This window comes from Panthera onca, chromosome C2, assembly GCF_046562875.1.
Source record: "Panthera onca isolate mPanOnc1 chromosome C2, mPanOnc1 haplotype 2, whole genome shotgun sequence".
NCBI lineage: Eukaryota > Metazoa > Chordata > Mammalia > Carnivora > Felidae > Panthera > Panthera onca.
In genome coordinates, this window is record NC_138347.1 from 66,443,620 (window position 1) to 66,461,835 (window position 18,216).

Consider the following 18,216-nt stretch of genomic DNA (forward strand, 5'->3'; position numbering starts at 1 on the left):
TATAAAACAAGAAAATAATATACACAGATGGCATACTTGATGCTCACCTATGACGAGAGACTTCCATTTTTACTTTGTGAATTTCTACGCCATTTGAAGCTTTGTAAGTATATATTACGTTTTTAACAAGACAAAACCAGAAAAATTCTATCAGAATGCGGTTAGCTTCCATAGATAAGCCACCTGTGCCACAAAATAATCACTGTAACGGGGTGTATTCATGTTAAATAAAATGTATCAATAATTGGGGCTCCTGGGTGGCTCAGTCAGTTAAGTGTCTGACTTTGGCTCAGGTCATGAGCTCACAGGTTCATGAGTTTGAGCCCCACATTGGGCTCTGTGCTGACAGCTTGGAGCCTGCTTGGGTTTCTCTGCCTCGCTCTGTCTCTGACCCTCCTCCTCCCTCACTCTCTATCCCTCTCCCTTGAAATAAATAAACTTAAAGAAAAAGAAAATGTATCATTAATAGTTATAGAAATAATAATGTCTAATAAAAGGATATTACTGAGAATGTTACATATCAGTGTCACATTTTCCTTAGGTTAGGCTTAAAACCTAACCCCCAACCCCTAATAAACTATATAAAATAACCATAAACCAATCTATAAAGACGTATTAAGGTTTTAGAGGTTTTGATGACTGGTGTGGATGATATGAGCAGTCAGGGGCACTGAAACTTCCCACTCCTCCTTATTTACCACTAGTTATTTGACAGTTACCATAAAGGCCCCATGATTTGAATTCCCAAACATTTACCTATGGCCTTTTTCTATAATCCTTCTTTTAGTTTACTCAATTTAGTGTAGTTTGTCCTCAAATTTAGTGTACATAAGAATGACCATATGGGGTGGCATACAGGAAACCATGTATCCTTTAATTTATGGGTAATTCAAGGATTTTGCCCTTAATTTTTGTCTTACTTGCTGATTCTACAACCACCCTGTTCCTTTGTATGATATGAAAGTTGGCTCTACTTGAGAGAACTGTCAGAAACTTAATTGGCTATTCCCTATGTTGCCTGAAGAAAAGAATAGGGAAACTTTTGTGGCCCAAATACCCTTTCAACTTTCCCAAACTAGTGTATATTAAATGCTTAATTTATTTAGCCTGACCAGGAATCCTACCAAAGTACAGGTATCTGTCCTTTATATTTTCTAACAGAAGATAGAGTTCCATTATTAAGTAATCAGGTCTATTTATTGGTCAAAAACAAACAAGCATGACCATTGTAACTCTGAGAGAAATTAGAGAATTTGAGATGTAACCCATTGAGGAATCAAGTAGATTCCCAGAAAATGAGCGGTGACTTTCGCTAGAATGATTTCTGGCCCTTTCTGAGATGAGTGGGGGAACTAAATCGTTAAATGTGTGAGGTAAATGGTTAAATGAGGATGATCTGCCAGATGCATTCCTAACTTGAGGATGGGAGAGAAAGTGGTCAAATGGGATTGGATTAGGAGGCCAGGTGAGACTCAACGACGAGGCGGAGACGAGACGGAGACAGGGACCCCACGTTGGTTGTGCAAATTGTGTTCTGCACAAGAGCCCTGGCTGGAGGAAGGGGGAAGGGGCAGGAGAGGAAAATCTGGCTTTGGGTCTTGGCAGGGGACTGTGTCTGCAGGGTTGGGGGTTGGAGCAGGGGCTGACCTTTCCCATATGCTGAGAGGCAAAAATTGGCCCATGGTGAATGGGGAGGATATTTGCTACATGCATTAAACTTCACACAAGTTTAAGGGTCAGTTATTTAGATAACATATCCTGGTTGCAAAATGGCTGTGAGATGGCTAAACTTTTGTTAACTTACATTTTGTTTTCCACTCCGAATGCCTCCCTTCCTGTCCCTGTTGGAGAAGGGTGAGTAACATTCAAGCAGGTACTCAGTTCCCTGAGATTTCCATAATGAGGGAAAAGCTGGAGCAGAGCAGGAAACCAAAAGTAACTATGGCTATTCTGGCTTTTTTTTTCTACAAAAAATATAAGTACTTAGGGGAAGGCGATTTGTAGGTACAGACATAATGTCTTGGAACCCAAGAGGAGGTCACAGATTTCCTAGGGCTGTGGAAAGGAGAGAAAGAGAGAGAGACAGAGAGACAGAGAGACAGAGAGACAGGGGCAGTGAGAGAGGGAGGGAGAGAATTCCAAGCAGGCTCTGCACTGTCAGGGCAGAGCCCCATGTGGGGCTCAATCTCATGAACTGAACCAAACTGTGAGATCATGACCTGAGCCGAAATCAAGTCAGACACTTAACTGACTGAGACATCCAGGCACCCCTAAAATAACATAAAATGAAAAAACAAATTTACCTGAATATAAAACCCGAGATTTATATGTACTACTGGTGCCTTTAAGTGAATATATCAAAATGGCTATATCAGAGTCAGGGGTCTTGCCTCCTGTGTGCCAGGCATGTACTGTGTGAAGCATGTTCATACCTGTTCTTTCATGTAATCGTCACAACAGCACTGCATGGCAGATGTTGTGATCACCCCAGTTTACAGGTGAGATACTATGGCTCAAAGACCCAGCAAGTAAGTAGAGGAGCAGGGATGCAAACCCAGGTACGTTTTACTTCCTGCATTATATACCTGGTATCAGTGACATGTACCCAAGCTCAGAGACAATGGGAATATACTAGAGTTCTCAAAGGTAAAAAAACAAAAACAGAGCTCAGTCTGCTATAGCACTGGGTCCGTCTCATTACTGCAAACTGGGTATATAAACACACACACACTCATTCATGCATGTGAATTCCAGTTTTCCCAGCAAACAATTCCAAAATTCCCAGCCAAGTATGAGCAAAAGAACAGACACACTTTAGCATTTACTTTTTACAAAGTGTCTAATTTCTCAAAGACCAAGGTTTGACTTAAATATTTATATTCAAGGCTTTGGATACCTGGTATGCACCAGTTCACAGGACCATTTTACCTGGTTAGGGTCAGGATCAACTTCATCCCAGTTGTGAGTGACATGGCCTTGGTCAATGGACTCAAAGGGCTTGTGGGAAACTGAAGGTAGAATCCGATACAGCCAGCTGGGGGGGAAACAAGGACACATAAGCCTTAGGGTGGTGTTATTAGGGATACGCAGACTGGCTCAGGAAGTACCATCAGGAAGATGCTCAAGTCAACAACGATCTGTGGGCTTTAATGTGAGAAGCAATGACACAGCATCACTTCTTAATAGCCACTGCTGCCCATAGCCCTGGCCTCTTCCCACCTTTCCACTCTGCCCATTACTCTTCAAATTGAGCCTCTGGCTCTTGGTTGTTCCCATACTGACAAAAAAATAAAGAATTGTCTTTTCCAATGACAACTATTAAGGAAGGGGAAGTATCTTGAGGGATATCTGTACAGGAAAATCCATAGAAAAGCATTAGTATATATACGTCATTGGACACTATTTCTTATTCTGGAAGGTGAGGACAATGAATCCTACATAGACCAAGAGAATATAGAGTGTTTCTTTGTTATTTTTGAAATATAAATTTTTTCTTTAAAATTATAAAAGCAATACAGGACTATGGTAGAAATAATTCAAGAAATTCAAAAGTCCCTAAGGGTAAATGGCTCTTCCAATTTCTCCTCCAGTTTCTTCAGGGCCAATTATCAGAAGCATCAGAGCCTAACAATGTTCTTATATATTCTCTCAGATATTACCAGTGCATATATAAACAAAATTGCCAAATCACTGTACCACTTTATTCTCACAACAATACTGTGTGAGTGACTGATAGCTCATGTCTTCACAAATAGGAGACATTATTAAAAATGATTTTGGCCCTATAGGCAAAAAATAGTATTTCATTTTTATTTTGTATTTCCTTTATTATGAGTAAGGTCAAGAATCTGTATGTTTATTGGTTCTTTGTAATTTTTCTATGAATTACTTGTACAAGTCATTTACCATTTTTTAAATTGGGTTATGTATCTTTTTGATACTAATTTGTAAGAGGTTTAGGACATTAACACTCTGTACTCCAAAATTATAAGATGATCTGTCCATATAGTCTTACAGTTAGTAATTTCTTTCTTTCTTTCTTTCTTTCTTTCTTTCTTTCTTTCTTTCTTTCTTTCTCCTTTTCAAGTTTTGTTATCTGTGTATGTCAAGGTCTGAGCCAAAGATCTCCCTGCCAGGACCCAGATCTCAGGCTTCAGGAAGAGAAGATGCAGGAATCCTGAAGAGCACCAGGAGAAGAACCATCCAGAAGTTGCGAGGGACACTGGAACTTGCTAAGTGGGACCCAAGTCCTTTCAGAGACCATTACTCTGGCAGTGTACAGAACAAAAAGGAACACTACTTCTGACAATGGGAGACTAGACCTGCTTAAACAGCCTCTGGCCCCTTAAACCCTAGGACAGTCTACTTCAAGGGGTGGAGTTTGCCTGGCCCTACACTGAACCATTTGGGAGATAAAAGGGCTAGATTGTCCAGGTTCCATTTGATTCCTCCAGTTCTAAATGATGTGACCTCTCACCTTGGACTTTATCCTTATGAATAAACCAAGCCTCTGTAGTTTCTAGTAGTTAAGGGCATGCATACATATCTAAGAAACAACTGTGTGACCCTGGGCAAGTTATGTTTCTCATCCTTATCTCCTAGGATTATTGTGAGGATTCAGAGTTTATGTATTTAGAGTGCCTGGAACATAGTAAGTTCTCACTTACTAAATGTGTGTTGAATTGTCTGCCTACCCCTAATCATCTGGGTTTTTAAGATGGTCCAAATTTTCCACATTCTCTGTCCTGACTCTCCCCTCATTACCTGAGGGATCAGCTAACAACCTGATAAAAAGTAACCCTTGATAGGTATAATCTCTGAGAATTTTGTGAAGCCCTCTACTCTGTGATTTAAATGAGAAGTGACTCACTGTAAGAATTCCAGGCTTACCTGGTTCTATCTTTCCACTGGGGATTTTGAGCATTTTCACAAAAATTATTGTGGATACCTTTGGAGAGTTCTAAACAGATTGGTGAGCCATGCCTAGTGTCCCTTGTTTTTTAGCTGTTTATAAAACTCCCCAGGCAGCACTACATTACCCTGGACAGAGATTTAATTCTGATTCAAGGAATGGTGCCAGCTTCTTAATGAAATGCCAACAGCTCCTTTTCAGCCTCCTGGAACAGAGCTAAGCTCCTGCTGGCTGAAGATATCACTGAATAATGGGGGTAGGCAGCAGAATCTGGAGTCCAGGTGTCCCATTATTGAACGGCCATAAAGTCAAGAACATAGTCATGGAGGCTAGGTTGTCATAAATTAAAATGAACAGGAATTGTCAGTGTTCCTTCCTTACCTTGACTGGAATTGCAGAGACAGAGAGAGAGAGAGAGAGAGAGAGAGAGGTGATTAAACGATAATAGAATTAACCCCTGAGTTTTGACAAGTATGGGAAACGATCTCTTCTTCCCTCCATGCACATATCTGCCAAGACAGAAGCAGTATTGTTATGGATGCCATAGCTCACACTCAGTTCTCTAACAGCCTCCTAGGGGTACCCTGTATTGAAGGGAGAAATACTACTATGCTGACAGTAATGGTGATTGGAATAATTAATGTCAATTGAGCACTCACCATGTGCCAGGCAATGTGCTAAGTACTTTATATGCACTCTTTCCTTTAATCCTCACCACAACTATGAAATAGGTACTATCGTCATCTCTTTGACAAATGAGGAACCATAGGCTCTGAGGGGGGTAGATGACTTGCTCAAGGTCACACAGCTTAAAGGAGAAGGAGGCATGATTTAAACTCAGGGGACCTGACTCCAGAGTGGGCATAATTAACCACTAAAGACAACAACCTATCGTTCGTGTGGTCCATTGTGCTGTCGTAGTCACTACCTCATTTGCTCCCTAGGAGGAGACTGTGGAGGTAAAGCCAGTCCCATCCACTAAGCAGTACCAGACCAACTGCCCTCCTCCCCAAGTCTCCAAAATTAGGAGCACTCCTCTCCACAGTTGCCCTAGCCTGACATTCCTATAGTTTGACACGTACTTGTTTAAGTACGACACTTACTGCCTCCCCAAACCACAACATCTATTGCGTTCAACCTGCCCCATAGGAGTAAATCAAGGGAGTGAGTTCATTGACCTGGCTTGTGGGATTAGAGGAAGCATGCAACATGACACATTTTGCTAATGAATGTGCTGGTTCCCAGCAAAGGCAAATTCCAAAGAGTAAAAACCTTATTAATTCAAACCACAAGAGGCCATAATAGATGACCTTTCAACTGCCCGAGGTTAGTTATCCAATATTTTCATGCAAAGAAATAATATTTCTAGTCAGCTGAAGAAGATATTACACTGAATCATCTGTAAGTTTGAGTTACTCATTATTTAAAAACAAACAAACAACAAATCAAAATTAAAAATTCAACTGGAAAACCCTTTGGGGAAGGCCAGTTTACTGGGGACATTTTCTTTTCTTTAAAAAAAATTTTTTTTAGCTTACTTATTTTTGAGAGAGAGAGAGAGAGAGTGCGTGCACATGAATGGGGGAGGGGCACAAAAAGAAGGAGACACAGAATCTGAAGCAGGCTCCAGGCTCTGAACTGTCAGCACAGAGCCTGACGTGGGGCTTGAACCCGTGAACCGCGAGATCATGACCTGAGCCAAAGTCGTATGCTCAACCAACTTAGCCACCCATGCACCTACTGGGGACATTTTCCTTTGGAGACAAGTGATAATTTGTAAATGGAGCTGGACATGTGTGTTTTCCAAGACTCTGTGCAGCTGCTTCCTTACTTTTTTCTAACAGTGACTTGATCCTAGCTGGAGACAAGGCCTCCCCTCACAATTACCCAGAGTACAGCCTGTGAAAAGCAGAATCTTCGGCAGCCCTGGGAAGTGATGGCCCAGATGTAGGAGCCAGCACTAAGTACTAGTCATAAATCCCACAGTCTTCAGGTCAGAATTAATCTAATCCTGTACCTTCTCTTATTTGTGCTCCGTGGACAAGTGAAAGCCGATCCTGAGAGCTGCTCAGCATACAGGTTATAAGGGCAGACTTGAGGATTGTTCTAAAACAAAGGAGGCAATAAACAACATCACTCCAATCAGAAAAGCATCTCACCTTCCTGCAAACAATTCAGTGGGGGAATTCTGTCCTGGATGAGGATGCTCTGGTCCACTACACAAGACCATCTTCAACCCATATATACTTTTTGTAACAACTGTTTAGGTGACTTTCCTCGTGTTTAGAAAAGCAATACATGTGTAATACAGAACATTTATAAAATATAGCCCATGATCTCACCATCCAGAAATAACCCAATGTTGTCACACTGGTACATTTCCTTCCATTCTTATCCTCCAAAATAAGGATCCAATGATGGATGATGTGTGTAGTCCTATAATGATCACGAAATTTTTTTTTTGGAAGAAACACTATATCATGAGCAATTTTTTCATGCCATAAAATATTCTTTAAAATTTTTGAAAATATTTTGTTTGCCATACTTTTGTTATTGTAACCAACATTAGTGTAAACATCTTTGTGGATCCATTTTTTAGGACTGATTATTTTCTCATCATTGTCATAACTCATGCCATTTAAGAGAACTATAAGGAAGTCCTCTTAACCTTGAGCCTAGGGGATCCTCCTGAAAGTCTTACAGTTAGTCTTGCTATTTCAGATTGGGTGCTTTGCCATAGGTAACCACCATCCCACTTTAATCTTTGTATTGGCATTGTTGTGTATCCCAAGTATCTTAATGAGTTGTGAAACTCCTAGACAGTTCCCAGGAACAATGGTGAGTAGATGCACTTTGGCCTGAGGGCTGGTTATTCATTCCTACAAATCAGAGCTCTCTAAACTGATATTCTATTCATCCATACCTGTCCTTCTGGCAGTGCACCTGGGCAGCGAGGGTCCTCTGAGGCACATTCATTCCCGAATCCAGAAATGTACTGCATATGACAAAGATACGAAGGCTGTCATTAAAGTATTTAAAGAGCATTTCACAACATTGATAGTCTAATGAAGGTAAGAATTTCTATAAGGACATGTGTTTGTGTATGATGTTCCATATGTAATATGTTTGCTATGTCTTGGCATGTGGACCATCTAGGAAAGAAAATATGCTCTGTGTGAATTTTAAAGACCACCAATTAGGGGCACCTGGGTGGCTCAGTTGGTTGAGCGCCCGACTTCGGCTCAGGTCATGATCTTGAGGTCTGTGAGTTTGAGCTCCGTGTCAGGCTCTGTGCTGACAGCTCAGAGCCTGCAGCCTATTTCAGATTCTGTGTTTCCCTCTCTCTCTGCCCCTCCCCCCACTCATGCTCTGTCTCTCTCTCTCTCTCTGTCAAAAATAAAATAAACATTAAAAATTTTTTTTAAATTAAAAAAAAAAAAAGACCACCAATTAATTGGGAGAAGACTCCTGAATATTGCATAGACTTTCCACCCTTAGCTATACTTAGTTGATTTGTGGGTTTGTTCTTAATTATTCCACCCCAAGAACAGGTTTTTTAATTATCTTTCCGCCAGGGAGTTCTGGAGAAAGGAGATAACTAGGCATCACCTCAACTCCAGATTAGTAGGATCTTGCTGGGCCTAAACTGCAACCTCCCTGTGTGTGGAGCTCCATTCCCCTCCATGCTCTGAAACAAGCAACTAAAAATAGGCATGTGGATCCAGTCTACAGCAGAACGCTTGAGGGAAAGATCTCCAAACTAGCCTTGCTGAGAGGCAGAAGCCTATATTTTCTGATTCATCTATGGAACACTTGTGTACATATTTGTATTTTTGTGGATACATGGAACCAAAATCTGGAGATATGGGTGGCTTTCACAAGTGCCAGACCAGAGTCTGTCCACAGTGGTACAATGGAGTCTATTTGATTGCTGGCTGTTTCCTTTATACCTAGAGGGAAAAAAAGTTAAAGACTTTCTCAACAAAGTAAAGTATGGGAGCCCCTGAAATTTATTCTTACAGCACTTAGCATACCTGTGAGCTCTTGTTCACTGTCTGGCTTCTCTGCAAGTTGGTAAGCCCCATGAAATCTGTAGCAGTCTTGTTCGCCTGGATGTGCCCTGTGCCTGATTTACCAGAGGGTACTCAATAGATATCTATTGTTTGATTTAGCCTTTCACTTAAAGCCTATTCTGAGTGTATGTATGCTGCTGTAGGTGGGGTTAGAACCCCCTTTTCTCTAACTCAAATATTTAAAAATGGCTATTTTCTGCCCATAGTTGTTCCTAATAAAACGGACTTAATTTTAGCTCTGGATAATGAAAGTGCAGCCTTGCTCTCTGAGTGAAATGCCACCATCTGAGCACATGTCTTTAAAAGATATAAGAAGGATGCTAGTGGGTGGAGGGTGAGCCCTCCAGAGTTCTCAGCAGCATGGAGACGGATGAGCTGAATGCAATATGCCTGGATGTGTGAGCAACGATCAGGCCAATAACTGCTATATTTGGAAGGAATATCAAATGTGAAATGTTATGACCTAGAAAGCAATGGAAGTGAAATTATTCTTTTTGCCTTCAGACACAATTTTTTTTTTTTTGTACTTTGGAAAATCTATCAGCACTGAAAACACTGAGTTATATTATACACAGATAGGTTAACTGCAGCGACATGCAGTTTGGACTGATTTCTTTGGGGAAATGGTAGAGCATTGCGACTCTCCACTGAGTACAATTTTCTTCTCTCAGAATGGGCCTCACGCTCACTGTCAACAGGAATGAATTGGAGTTGCTGAGAAATGGTAATGACCCCAAATTATCTTCAATTCCGTGGAATGGAATTTTAGACCAATCTGTGACTGAAGCAAGCCATTGAGCATGACAGCGCCCTTACTTTCTTTGTTCAACTGCCACATTGTTTCTCTCTGCAAGAGAGGCCGGGGAGTTTTAAGTGTTGAGGCATACAGCTGAACCTTCTCCAGTCATGGGCGGGTTTACTTATTAACCTTCCCCATTCTTTGCAACTGCTGGTCTCAGAACAGAGTCCAGGGTTCTATGTATTTTTGGCACAAGGGAAAAGAGACTTAGTATATGTAGTTCTGAAGCATTTGCTTCTGACTGCTTTAAAAAATAGAAAAGAAAGTAGAAAGAACAGCTGGTGGTTTGGAAGGGAGCCACCCAGCTCTGAGAGAGGTGTGAGTTCTGAGCCTGTTTCTGCATCTGAGCTGTGGTGCATTGGCTGACGAGGAGGCGGAAAATGCTGACTCACTCTCCAGTCAGTCGGTTTTCCTAATCCTCGGAGAGAAGAATTTACAGATGAGTTTATTAGAGCTTTCAAATGCCATGTCCCTTACTGCCGAAGGTATCTGACTTGAGGAAGCAGTATTCAGCAGGTGCTTTCCCAAGCTGCTGAGATCAAGGGCAGAATCTGAACTCTGCTTATATCAGCTGTGAAAATCCAAGTGTGCAACTCCAGCTGGTTCAGTGACTATGTACAAATATTCCTTATGCAAGAAGAAAAGAAAATCTAACATTAAGCAAGTGAGTTTGTATGTTTTCTTCAGTCCAGATTTCTGAATAACTTGATCCAACATAAAAAAATGATCTCACTTTTCTCCAAGAGAATGATATGAATCCTTTCTAAACAAAAGAACAAATTAGCGAGCTCCATATAACTTCAGTTGTCTGGCAGCTGCCTACCATACCGCTTTTTAATCCTCGCCTGGTCCCTGGGACGTACTCTGTGTCAGAGTAGGCTTATGAGGTGCTTTCTCCCAACTCTGATTCTGGGTAATGCCCTGATGGGATGGGCAGATGGTGCACCTCACTGCCTTTCACTGAGCATAAAGGAAGGAGAGAGAAGTCAGGGTGGAGATGGAACGATAGCTACCTTGTTCCTGTGGCAAGAGTCCAGTATTTCTAATGAACTGTGCTGGGAACAGAGAACGGGGATTGTTGGGAACTTGCAGGTTATTGTGGTAGAGCTGAATAATGACCTTCAATGATATCCATGTCTGAATCCCTGGGAACTTCCTACACTCAAAGAGACTTTGAGGATGTGAGTGAAGTACGAATCTTGAGATGAGGGATTATCCTGGATGATTTGGGTGCGCCCCAAATGTAATCACAAGTGCCTTAGTACAGGGAGGTGGAGGGATATACAGCTACAGAAGAGGAAAAGGCAGTGAGTGCAGTGACAGGCAGAGGCTGGAGTGATGTGCTTTGAAGATGGAGACTCAATCACGGAATGCAGGCAGCTTGGGGAAGCTTGAGTTTAGCCCTGGGAAACTGATTTCACAGTTCTGACTTCCAGAACGGTAGGAGAATAAATATGTGTGCTTTTAAGCCACTAGATTTGTGGTAATTTGTTACAACAGAAACAGGAAACAAATACAATCACAATATTAGTGGGACCCATCTCTGGCTAATCATTAGAATCACCTCCAGAAATTTATCAAACACACACCCAGACCTAGTGAATGAAAATATTTGGTAGTGGGGCCCAAAATCTGGATATTGAACAGCTCTTCATTTTAGAAATGAGGAAATCAAGACTTGTAGAAGTGAAGGGACTTAAGAATGTGGAATAGTCTGTTTGAAATTTAACCTTATTATTTTCTCTTTCGAATTTTCTTCCCCCAGTTGTGCTGCTTTTACATAAATGTGATTTCTTTTAGGCTTTGTGTTGATATATCTGTTAAAATGAAGACATAAAAGCTGAGAAGTATATTTTTTAACTTATGTAATGTTTATTGATTAGAATGATGCAATCTGGTTTTCTGTGTTTGGATTCCTGATCTCTAGAGCTAACCTTTGCTCGTGCAGATTAGACAGCAGGCAGGGAAGAAAGCCTTTGAAATTGAGAACAAAGACCAGCATGCAATTTACATTGGTCTGCTGGTGCTGTGCATAATAAGTTGCTAAAAATTTCAGCAGGATAGGATTTTAGATATAATTTATTTATAAATGGTAAGGATGTTTCCAGCCCCTGCTGAACTCTCCCATAGGATTTTCATCAGGAAACAAAGTTCTTAGGCACTCTCCCTTTCCCAGAACTTCAGCTGCCACCATTGATATTAACCTGGCCCTACCCCCTCCCCTGAGATCCAGATCCATACATCCCACTGCCTCCTGGGTATGTCAACTTGGCTGTCCCTGCAGCAGCTCAAATTTAGCTGAAACTCTCTTGGCTCCCAGAATATGCTGGGCTGTCTGTGTATGCCGTGCCTTTGCACTTGTTTTTTCTCTGCCCCCCCACCTCTTTTCATTTAGCCAATTTCTACTTCTCTCTTATGACTCAGCTGAGGAACAGCCTTCTTCAAGAAGTTTCTCTTGACCCCACCTAGCCCAGACTCGGTTCCTTTACAGTATCAACCTGTGGCATCAGTACTAACACATAATATTTGCTGAATGCAAGAGAGTTCTTTCTCAGCATTTCCGAATCTTGGTCACACATGAAGGTAAAGAAACAAACGTTTACTTCAGTGTTGTGTGTTTTCAGGATCCCTATCAACTGGGGCGATGTTTGATTCTTCAAACTCAGCATCAGTTGAAGGGCATTAGGAAAGTGTTCAAATTCTGCATTCCTGAAAGAAGCCCGGAGTGTGGCTCACCTGACTTGAGTCAAGTTCTGGAAAGTTCTCCTCAGTTCCACATGCATGTGTTGGGCACTGATATAGCCCAGGCTGGACACTAGGTGTGGTTTTAGACACTGGGAAAACAGTCCCCTTCCCTGGACTTAAGGCACACGGTCCAGTAGATGTCACTAAATCTCCTTTTGGAACTTGGGATTTGGATTCCGACAAACCAGGTTCTGATCTAGTCTCTGTCACCTATAAGCAGTGACCTTGGGCAAGTCACTTAATCTCTCCAAACTTTCTTTTCCTTTCTGGTTAAATAGAAACAAGAGCGCCTACATCTCAGATCTATTTTGAGGATTACAATATGAGTTAATTCATTAATAGCACATAACCCACACATATTTTTCAATTGCACATTAAATAATAAAAAGGAATTACTTCCTAGAGGAATTGCTAGGGCTTCTATTGGCCAAGGGCCAATTTGTGGATCCTCAAAATAACTGAATAGATACGGCAGATCTAATTGGTTGGCTGGAGGCAGTCCAGGAAGCTGTAGCAACAGGAAGATATCAGGGAGTAGGGGCTGGGAAGCAGTCAGTGAGATATGTGTCTGCCCATGGTCGTTAGGGGGCGGGGGACGGGGAGCCCTTATGATGTCTACAGATTCCCAAGACAATATTTGAAATGAACAAAGGCAAAAAATGGACAATGAAGGCTTCATCTCTTTTCTTTACCACCTTTCCATCAACACCCCCAGCTCCAGCCATGCCTGCGGACACCATGGCAAAACCTCTGAACACAGGGGTTTAAAACATGGCCTCTCTAGATCCTTCCTGACTCTGACACTCTGGGGTTCTCAGAAGCTTCCATAAATTCTGGCTGAAGAAGCCACAGCAAACTTGGCAGATAGTCTCTTACCTTCAACTCGGCCATTTTCCCTCTGCTGCAGGTGTGATGACTTCAGGAAACACAGGCCCAGAGAGGGTATGAAGCTAAAATGCTTCTGTTTCTCCTCCAATCCACCCTCTGAATGTTATTCCCACCACTTCACCGTGCTCACTGGTTAGCAGGCGGCTCAAACCAGCCACAAAAATTGCCCAACTGATCAACTAGGGAGAAAGTCCAGCATGCTTGTTTTCAAACTGCTTACGCAATTGTCTTTGGTTTTCACTAAATCTAGGCTGTTTCTGGAAGAGTTTGCAGAGTCTATCTCCTCTCCAGCTGAGGTAAAGATTAGCCAATTATGTGTCCCAGTGAAAAGAAGGAGGCTTATTACTGAAGACAGAGAATGGAAAGCTCTCTGGGAAAGGAACCGTGGTAGTTAAGGCATGCTGTGTGCGGCAGAGGCTTCTCTCCTCAGTCCTGACTCAGGCCTGGAAGGAACAGGGCAGGGTATTCATTCTCTGCTGGGCAGTGACAAAATGAATTGTGCTCTGGCACAGGTGTTTACACACAGCTGCTTGAAACAGGGACTGAGTCTGGACAGCTGTCCAGAGGTGCCTCCAAGGGATGAGCTGGGTGAACTGTCCAGAGTCTGAAGTGCTTCACTTAAAGCAAACGGAGATGTTTGCTATTGTTCCTTTCATTTCTTAAATATATTTAGTGGTTTTTAAAAATAAATTCTTTAAAAATCTTGTTTTCTAATACCTTTATCCTTCTAAAAGCGGACCAAGAAATTACTTTCCAGCCACCTTTTCCATGACTCCCTTGCCCTTCATCTTGGCTATTCTCCTTAGCCATGGTTAGATATCCACTTTGTGGCTAATTGTACTCAGGAAGAAAGAAACTATATATCGAGTGCCTGTTCATGCCAGGTTTTTCCATAGAAATTATCTCATTTAATTTCACAAGAACAGTCTTGTAAACTAGGCTTTATCATCACAAACTTAAGTGCAACAGACCAGGCAGGAAATGTAGGCTAGGTGGTATTTCAAGATAAGACTTCTAAATGAAGCTCCAATTTTTAAACAGTGGAAACTAGAACAAACACGCGAATGAATGAATGAGTGAATGACTAGATAAAACCATTGTGGTAAATTGCAAAAATGTCCATAATTTTCTCCCATCCTTGTATGCATGCTCTTTTGTAATGTTGGACTTTGCTGCTCTTCACATAAAGAGATGTAGTCTTTTTCTTACCTCCTTGAATCTTACTTTGGTTAATAGCAAGCACAACACAAGCAGGGGCGTGAATAGTGCTTGTGCCTTAGGATTTGTCCATTTCTTACTACTTGAAATTACCATGCAGAGAAGCTGGGCCAATCTCCTTGAGAATGAGAAACCACATGAAGAGAGAAGTTAGTCCAGCACCAACTGCCGGACATGTTGAATGATGCAGTCTGGCTGTCATATAACTGGAGACACATGAATGATCCCAGGTGAAAATGGCAGAAGAACCCCCAGCAAGACCTAGTCCAAATTGCTGACTCACAGAATTGTGGGAAAATAGAATGGTGTATTTTATGGTATTTAATGGGGTGGTTTGGTGAGATAACGGATACACTGATATAAAAAACATACACGCAGATTTGAAAAGGTCATGGGCCATCAGCTTAGACCCTTTGCTCTATATTAAATGGGTCTAAGTTATCGCCAGAGGTCCCTAGGCTCCAACATACTGCAGTAGCAGCAGATGATTTGCCTGTGTATGAGGTGTTAGCACAGAGAGGGCCAGAAAAAAATGACAGGTTGGTAGCAAACCAACCTGTGTGGATTGATGCCTGAGTTCCAGACAGTTATAGGACATCTCAGCATATGTCAGCATAGACAGATGACACTGTGGTATTACGTAAGCTTGCTTCCCTGGAATTTATATACAAACCCTGGAGGAAGTGGTATGCGTTGGGGGAGGCCCTGGTTTTACTGAGGCTAAGTTTTTGTTATTCCTGCAGTATGCAGACTCAAAATCAAAAATAAATTCCAGAAAAAATATTTCTTACATCTGAGTTTATGAGTACTTTGAGTCTTCAATCTATCTATCCTGGAAGTGAGTCTTTGGTGGTTAGAGGGAAAAAATGAATGGGAGTCAATAAAAGACAAGGGAAAAGCTTTACTGCTTTATTTTTCCATAGGCTTCCTATGTTCTTTCCATTGAATCAGCTTTGAAGGCAAATTCAAGAAGCGTTTAAACTCTTTCCTAGGGTGTAGGAGATTTCTACAAAAGAGAAAGAGTAGGAAAGTGGTCACAGATCCTTGACTGGATGAAAATTACTTTCAGGAGCTTGAAAATATTTGAAATTGAATAACCTATCACCAAACTTTATGGATTTCTCCTGACTTAACTGTATTTCTTTTTTGTTTTTATAAACGTGATTCCATAAAACAAGTATTTGCTTTGTATAACTATGTGCCAGGCACTGTGCTTTATACACACAAGGGATAGGAGAATAAATAAAACTCAGCAACAGCTCTGATTTGAGGTCTGATGGTTTTCCACTTTAATTAATGTAATCACACACTCATTTCTTTATCTTACGATTATTGAGGACCTGCTATGTGCCAGACTGTGTGAGATGTAGGGGACACAAAGATGACTAACTCAGTCCTGTTCTCTACTAGTGCAGCATACTGGAGAAAGCTATTACAACAGAGAACCGTATCTGCTGTGACAGAGACGAGCCCAGGGTGCTACAGGAGGAATTGAAGGGCACCTAGTCCTGAGCAGGAGGGCAGGGAAGGCTTCCCAAAGGAGGCGATAACTGAGCCAAGCTTCACAGGATGAGTTGGATAGGGCATTGAGCAGAGGAAAGAGCGTGTGCAAACACAGAAAAGTGGAAGGGCAGTGCATTCAAAGTGCTGTGTTTAGGGCAGAGTGGAGGGGTCTAGTGAGGGAAGACCAGGAAGGGAAAGTTTGGCAGACATCTGAAGCAGGGATTGAGGGATGCCATCTGGGCAGGTGTCAAAAAGACACCCAGTGGAGGGAGAAGTTTGTGTAGGGACAAGGCAAACACACTGGATCAGAACAGAGTCACGCTGTCAAAGTTGTGAGCAACAAGAACAAAGATGCTAAAAACCAGCAGAGGAGGATAGATTCGGTGAAACAATACAGGGAACGCGTGAGGGGGAGAATTTGAAAAGGACCAGGAAGTGGAGGTATCTGCTTCTCCCAGATTCTAGTAGAAAATTAGGTTTACCCTCTGCAGAAGCTTCAGAAGAAAAGTCAGAGGAGTTCCAGATTCACACCACCAGATTGTGGAGAGTAGGACCAAAATCACGTGTAGGTAAGTGATGAAACCTCCAGCCTCCTTCTTCCACTGCACTTCCTGAGAATGCTATCAGGAAACGTTTCACCCTCCAGATAGGAGACTGGAAAGATTCTTCTCTAGGACAGTAATCCATACATACTGGATATTTTGATAAATATTAAATATAAAAGGTAAAGTCTTTCCAGAAATGCTTCTTTTAATAAGTGGATGCCTCCCCCATTAGTTCGTATATCCACGAATTAGTAATTCTCATTTATAGTTCTTATTTCCAGAATAAGACATGATTCAACATAATTTAATCCTACTTTTTGGTCTTAAGACATGTTAAGAAAATTCATTCACATAGATAAGTAGATATGAATGGAAGGAATTTTATTACCTCACTTCTCCTTCTGAATCAAATATCAAAAATCACATAGCAATCGATCATAAACATCATTTTTAGTAACCTATCAACAACTCAGGTTCTCCTTTAATTTTTTTGCAAGGAAATAATTGGGAATCTGATTGGAAAAGGCTTGGTTACCCAGCTATTGGAATCAATGACTTTAATTAAATGTTACCTTTTCACTTAGATGTGCCTTTTCTAAGTCATTTTACTTAGAAAGGGTTGAGAAAATAAATGTTAATTTTATATTCCTTTGCCTGTATAATTATTTTTCACAAAAATGTTATTTTGATATTTTGATAGACCAAGCAAGAAGACTTGCCATGAAGAAATGTGCCATAGCCTTGGTTATTTCTTACCAAAACTCTCTTCACTGTGTTCTCAGGAACTCAGGAACCGCTTCCTTTAGAGGTCTGCATTTTTTTTTTTTTTTAAATAATTGTGTGAGTGGAAAAAAGTCCTTAAATAAAACTAATATTTAGAATTGTCCTTTTATTGGCATCCTAAGACATTTACACCCTGGGCCAATATACCACATTCCTACATAAGCAAGATTCCTTTTCCACTGTGGGAAAAGGACAATTGTGAAAGAAAGCACAGGTGGGAAGTAAGAACTAGCACTGAGCTGCATTCACAAGAAGAACAATTTTAACATACATAATGGAGATGGATGACCTGGAAAATGATTCCCCTAAAACTGTGTGTGTCCATGCACCTCTTGGAGGGGACATGTGTACCCATCCCAGTTGGAAGACCACAGATCCACACTGAGAAAGTGGCAAACATTTCATCCTGGGAGCTGGGGTAGTGTTACAGGGTAATATGAAGGAGTGTGACAGGTCTGGAGAGCAATCACCCCAGGATGGAGTTAGAGAAGTTACAGTTAGAGGGTCTCCAAAAAAAAAAGATGGAATTGATAAATGTACTTGCTGGTACTGAGCAAGATTTTATGTCTTTGTTGGAATGCAGGGGTTTCATCCTTCACCAATACTTACTGATGACCTTGGTAAGGCTTAGTGATTAGCCAGCTGAGAAAACAAATGTGGTACAAGTGAGGGACCGTGTATGAGATGGCAAGGCATCTTATTAGAAATAAATACACCTGGGGGCGCCTGGGTGGCGCAGTCGGTTAAGTG

At 41.4% G+C, this 18,216-nt stretch overlaps 1 protein-coding gene across 1 annotated transcript in view; it reads right to left on the reverse strand.

Moving 5' to 3' along the window:
- Positions 1–13,652, reverse strand: part of HGD (homogentisate 1,2-dioxygenase) — a 43,399-nt gene extending 29,747 nt beyond the window's left edge. The window contains exons 1-4 of the mRNA XM_060639864.3: positions 13,406–13,652; positions 7,836–7,907; positions 6,930–7,018; positions 2,929–3,034 (exon numbers count right to left, since the gene is read on the reverse strand). Coding sequence (XP_060495847.3) covers positions 2,929–3,034; positions 6,930–7,018; positions 7,836–7,907; positions 13,406–13,420 — 282 coding nt within the window. The 5' untranslated portion in view covers positions 13,421–13,652. The remainder of the gene's footprint in view (positions 1–2,928; positions 3,035–6,929; positions 7,019–7,835; positions 7,908–13,405) is intronic.
- Between the last annotated feature and the right edge of the window lie 4,564 nt (positions 13,653–18,216).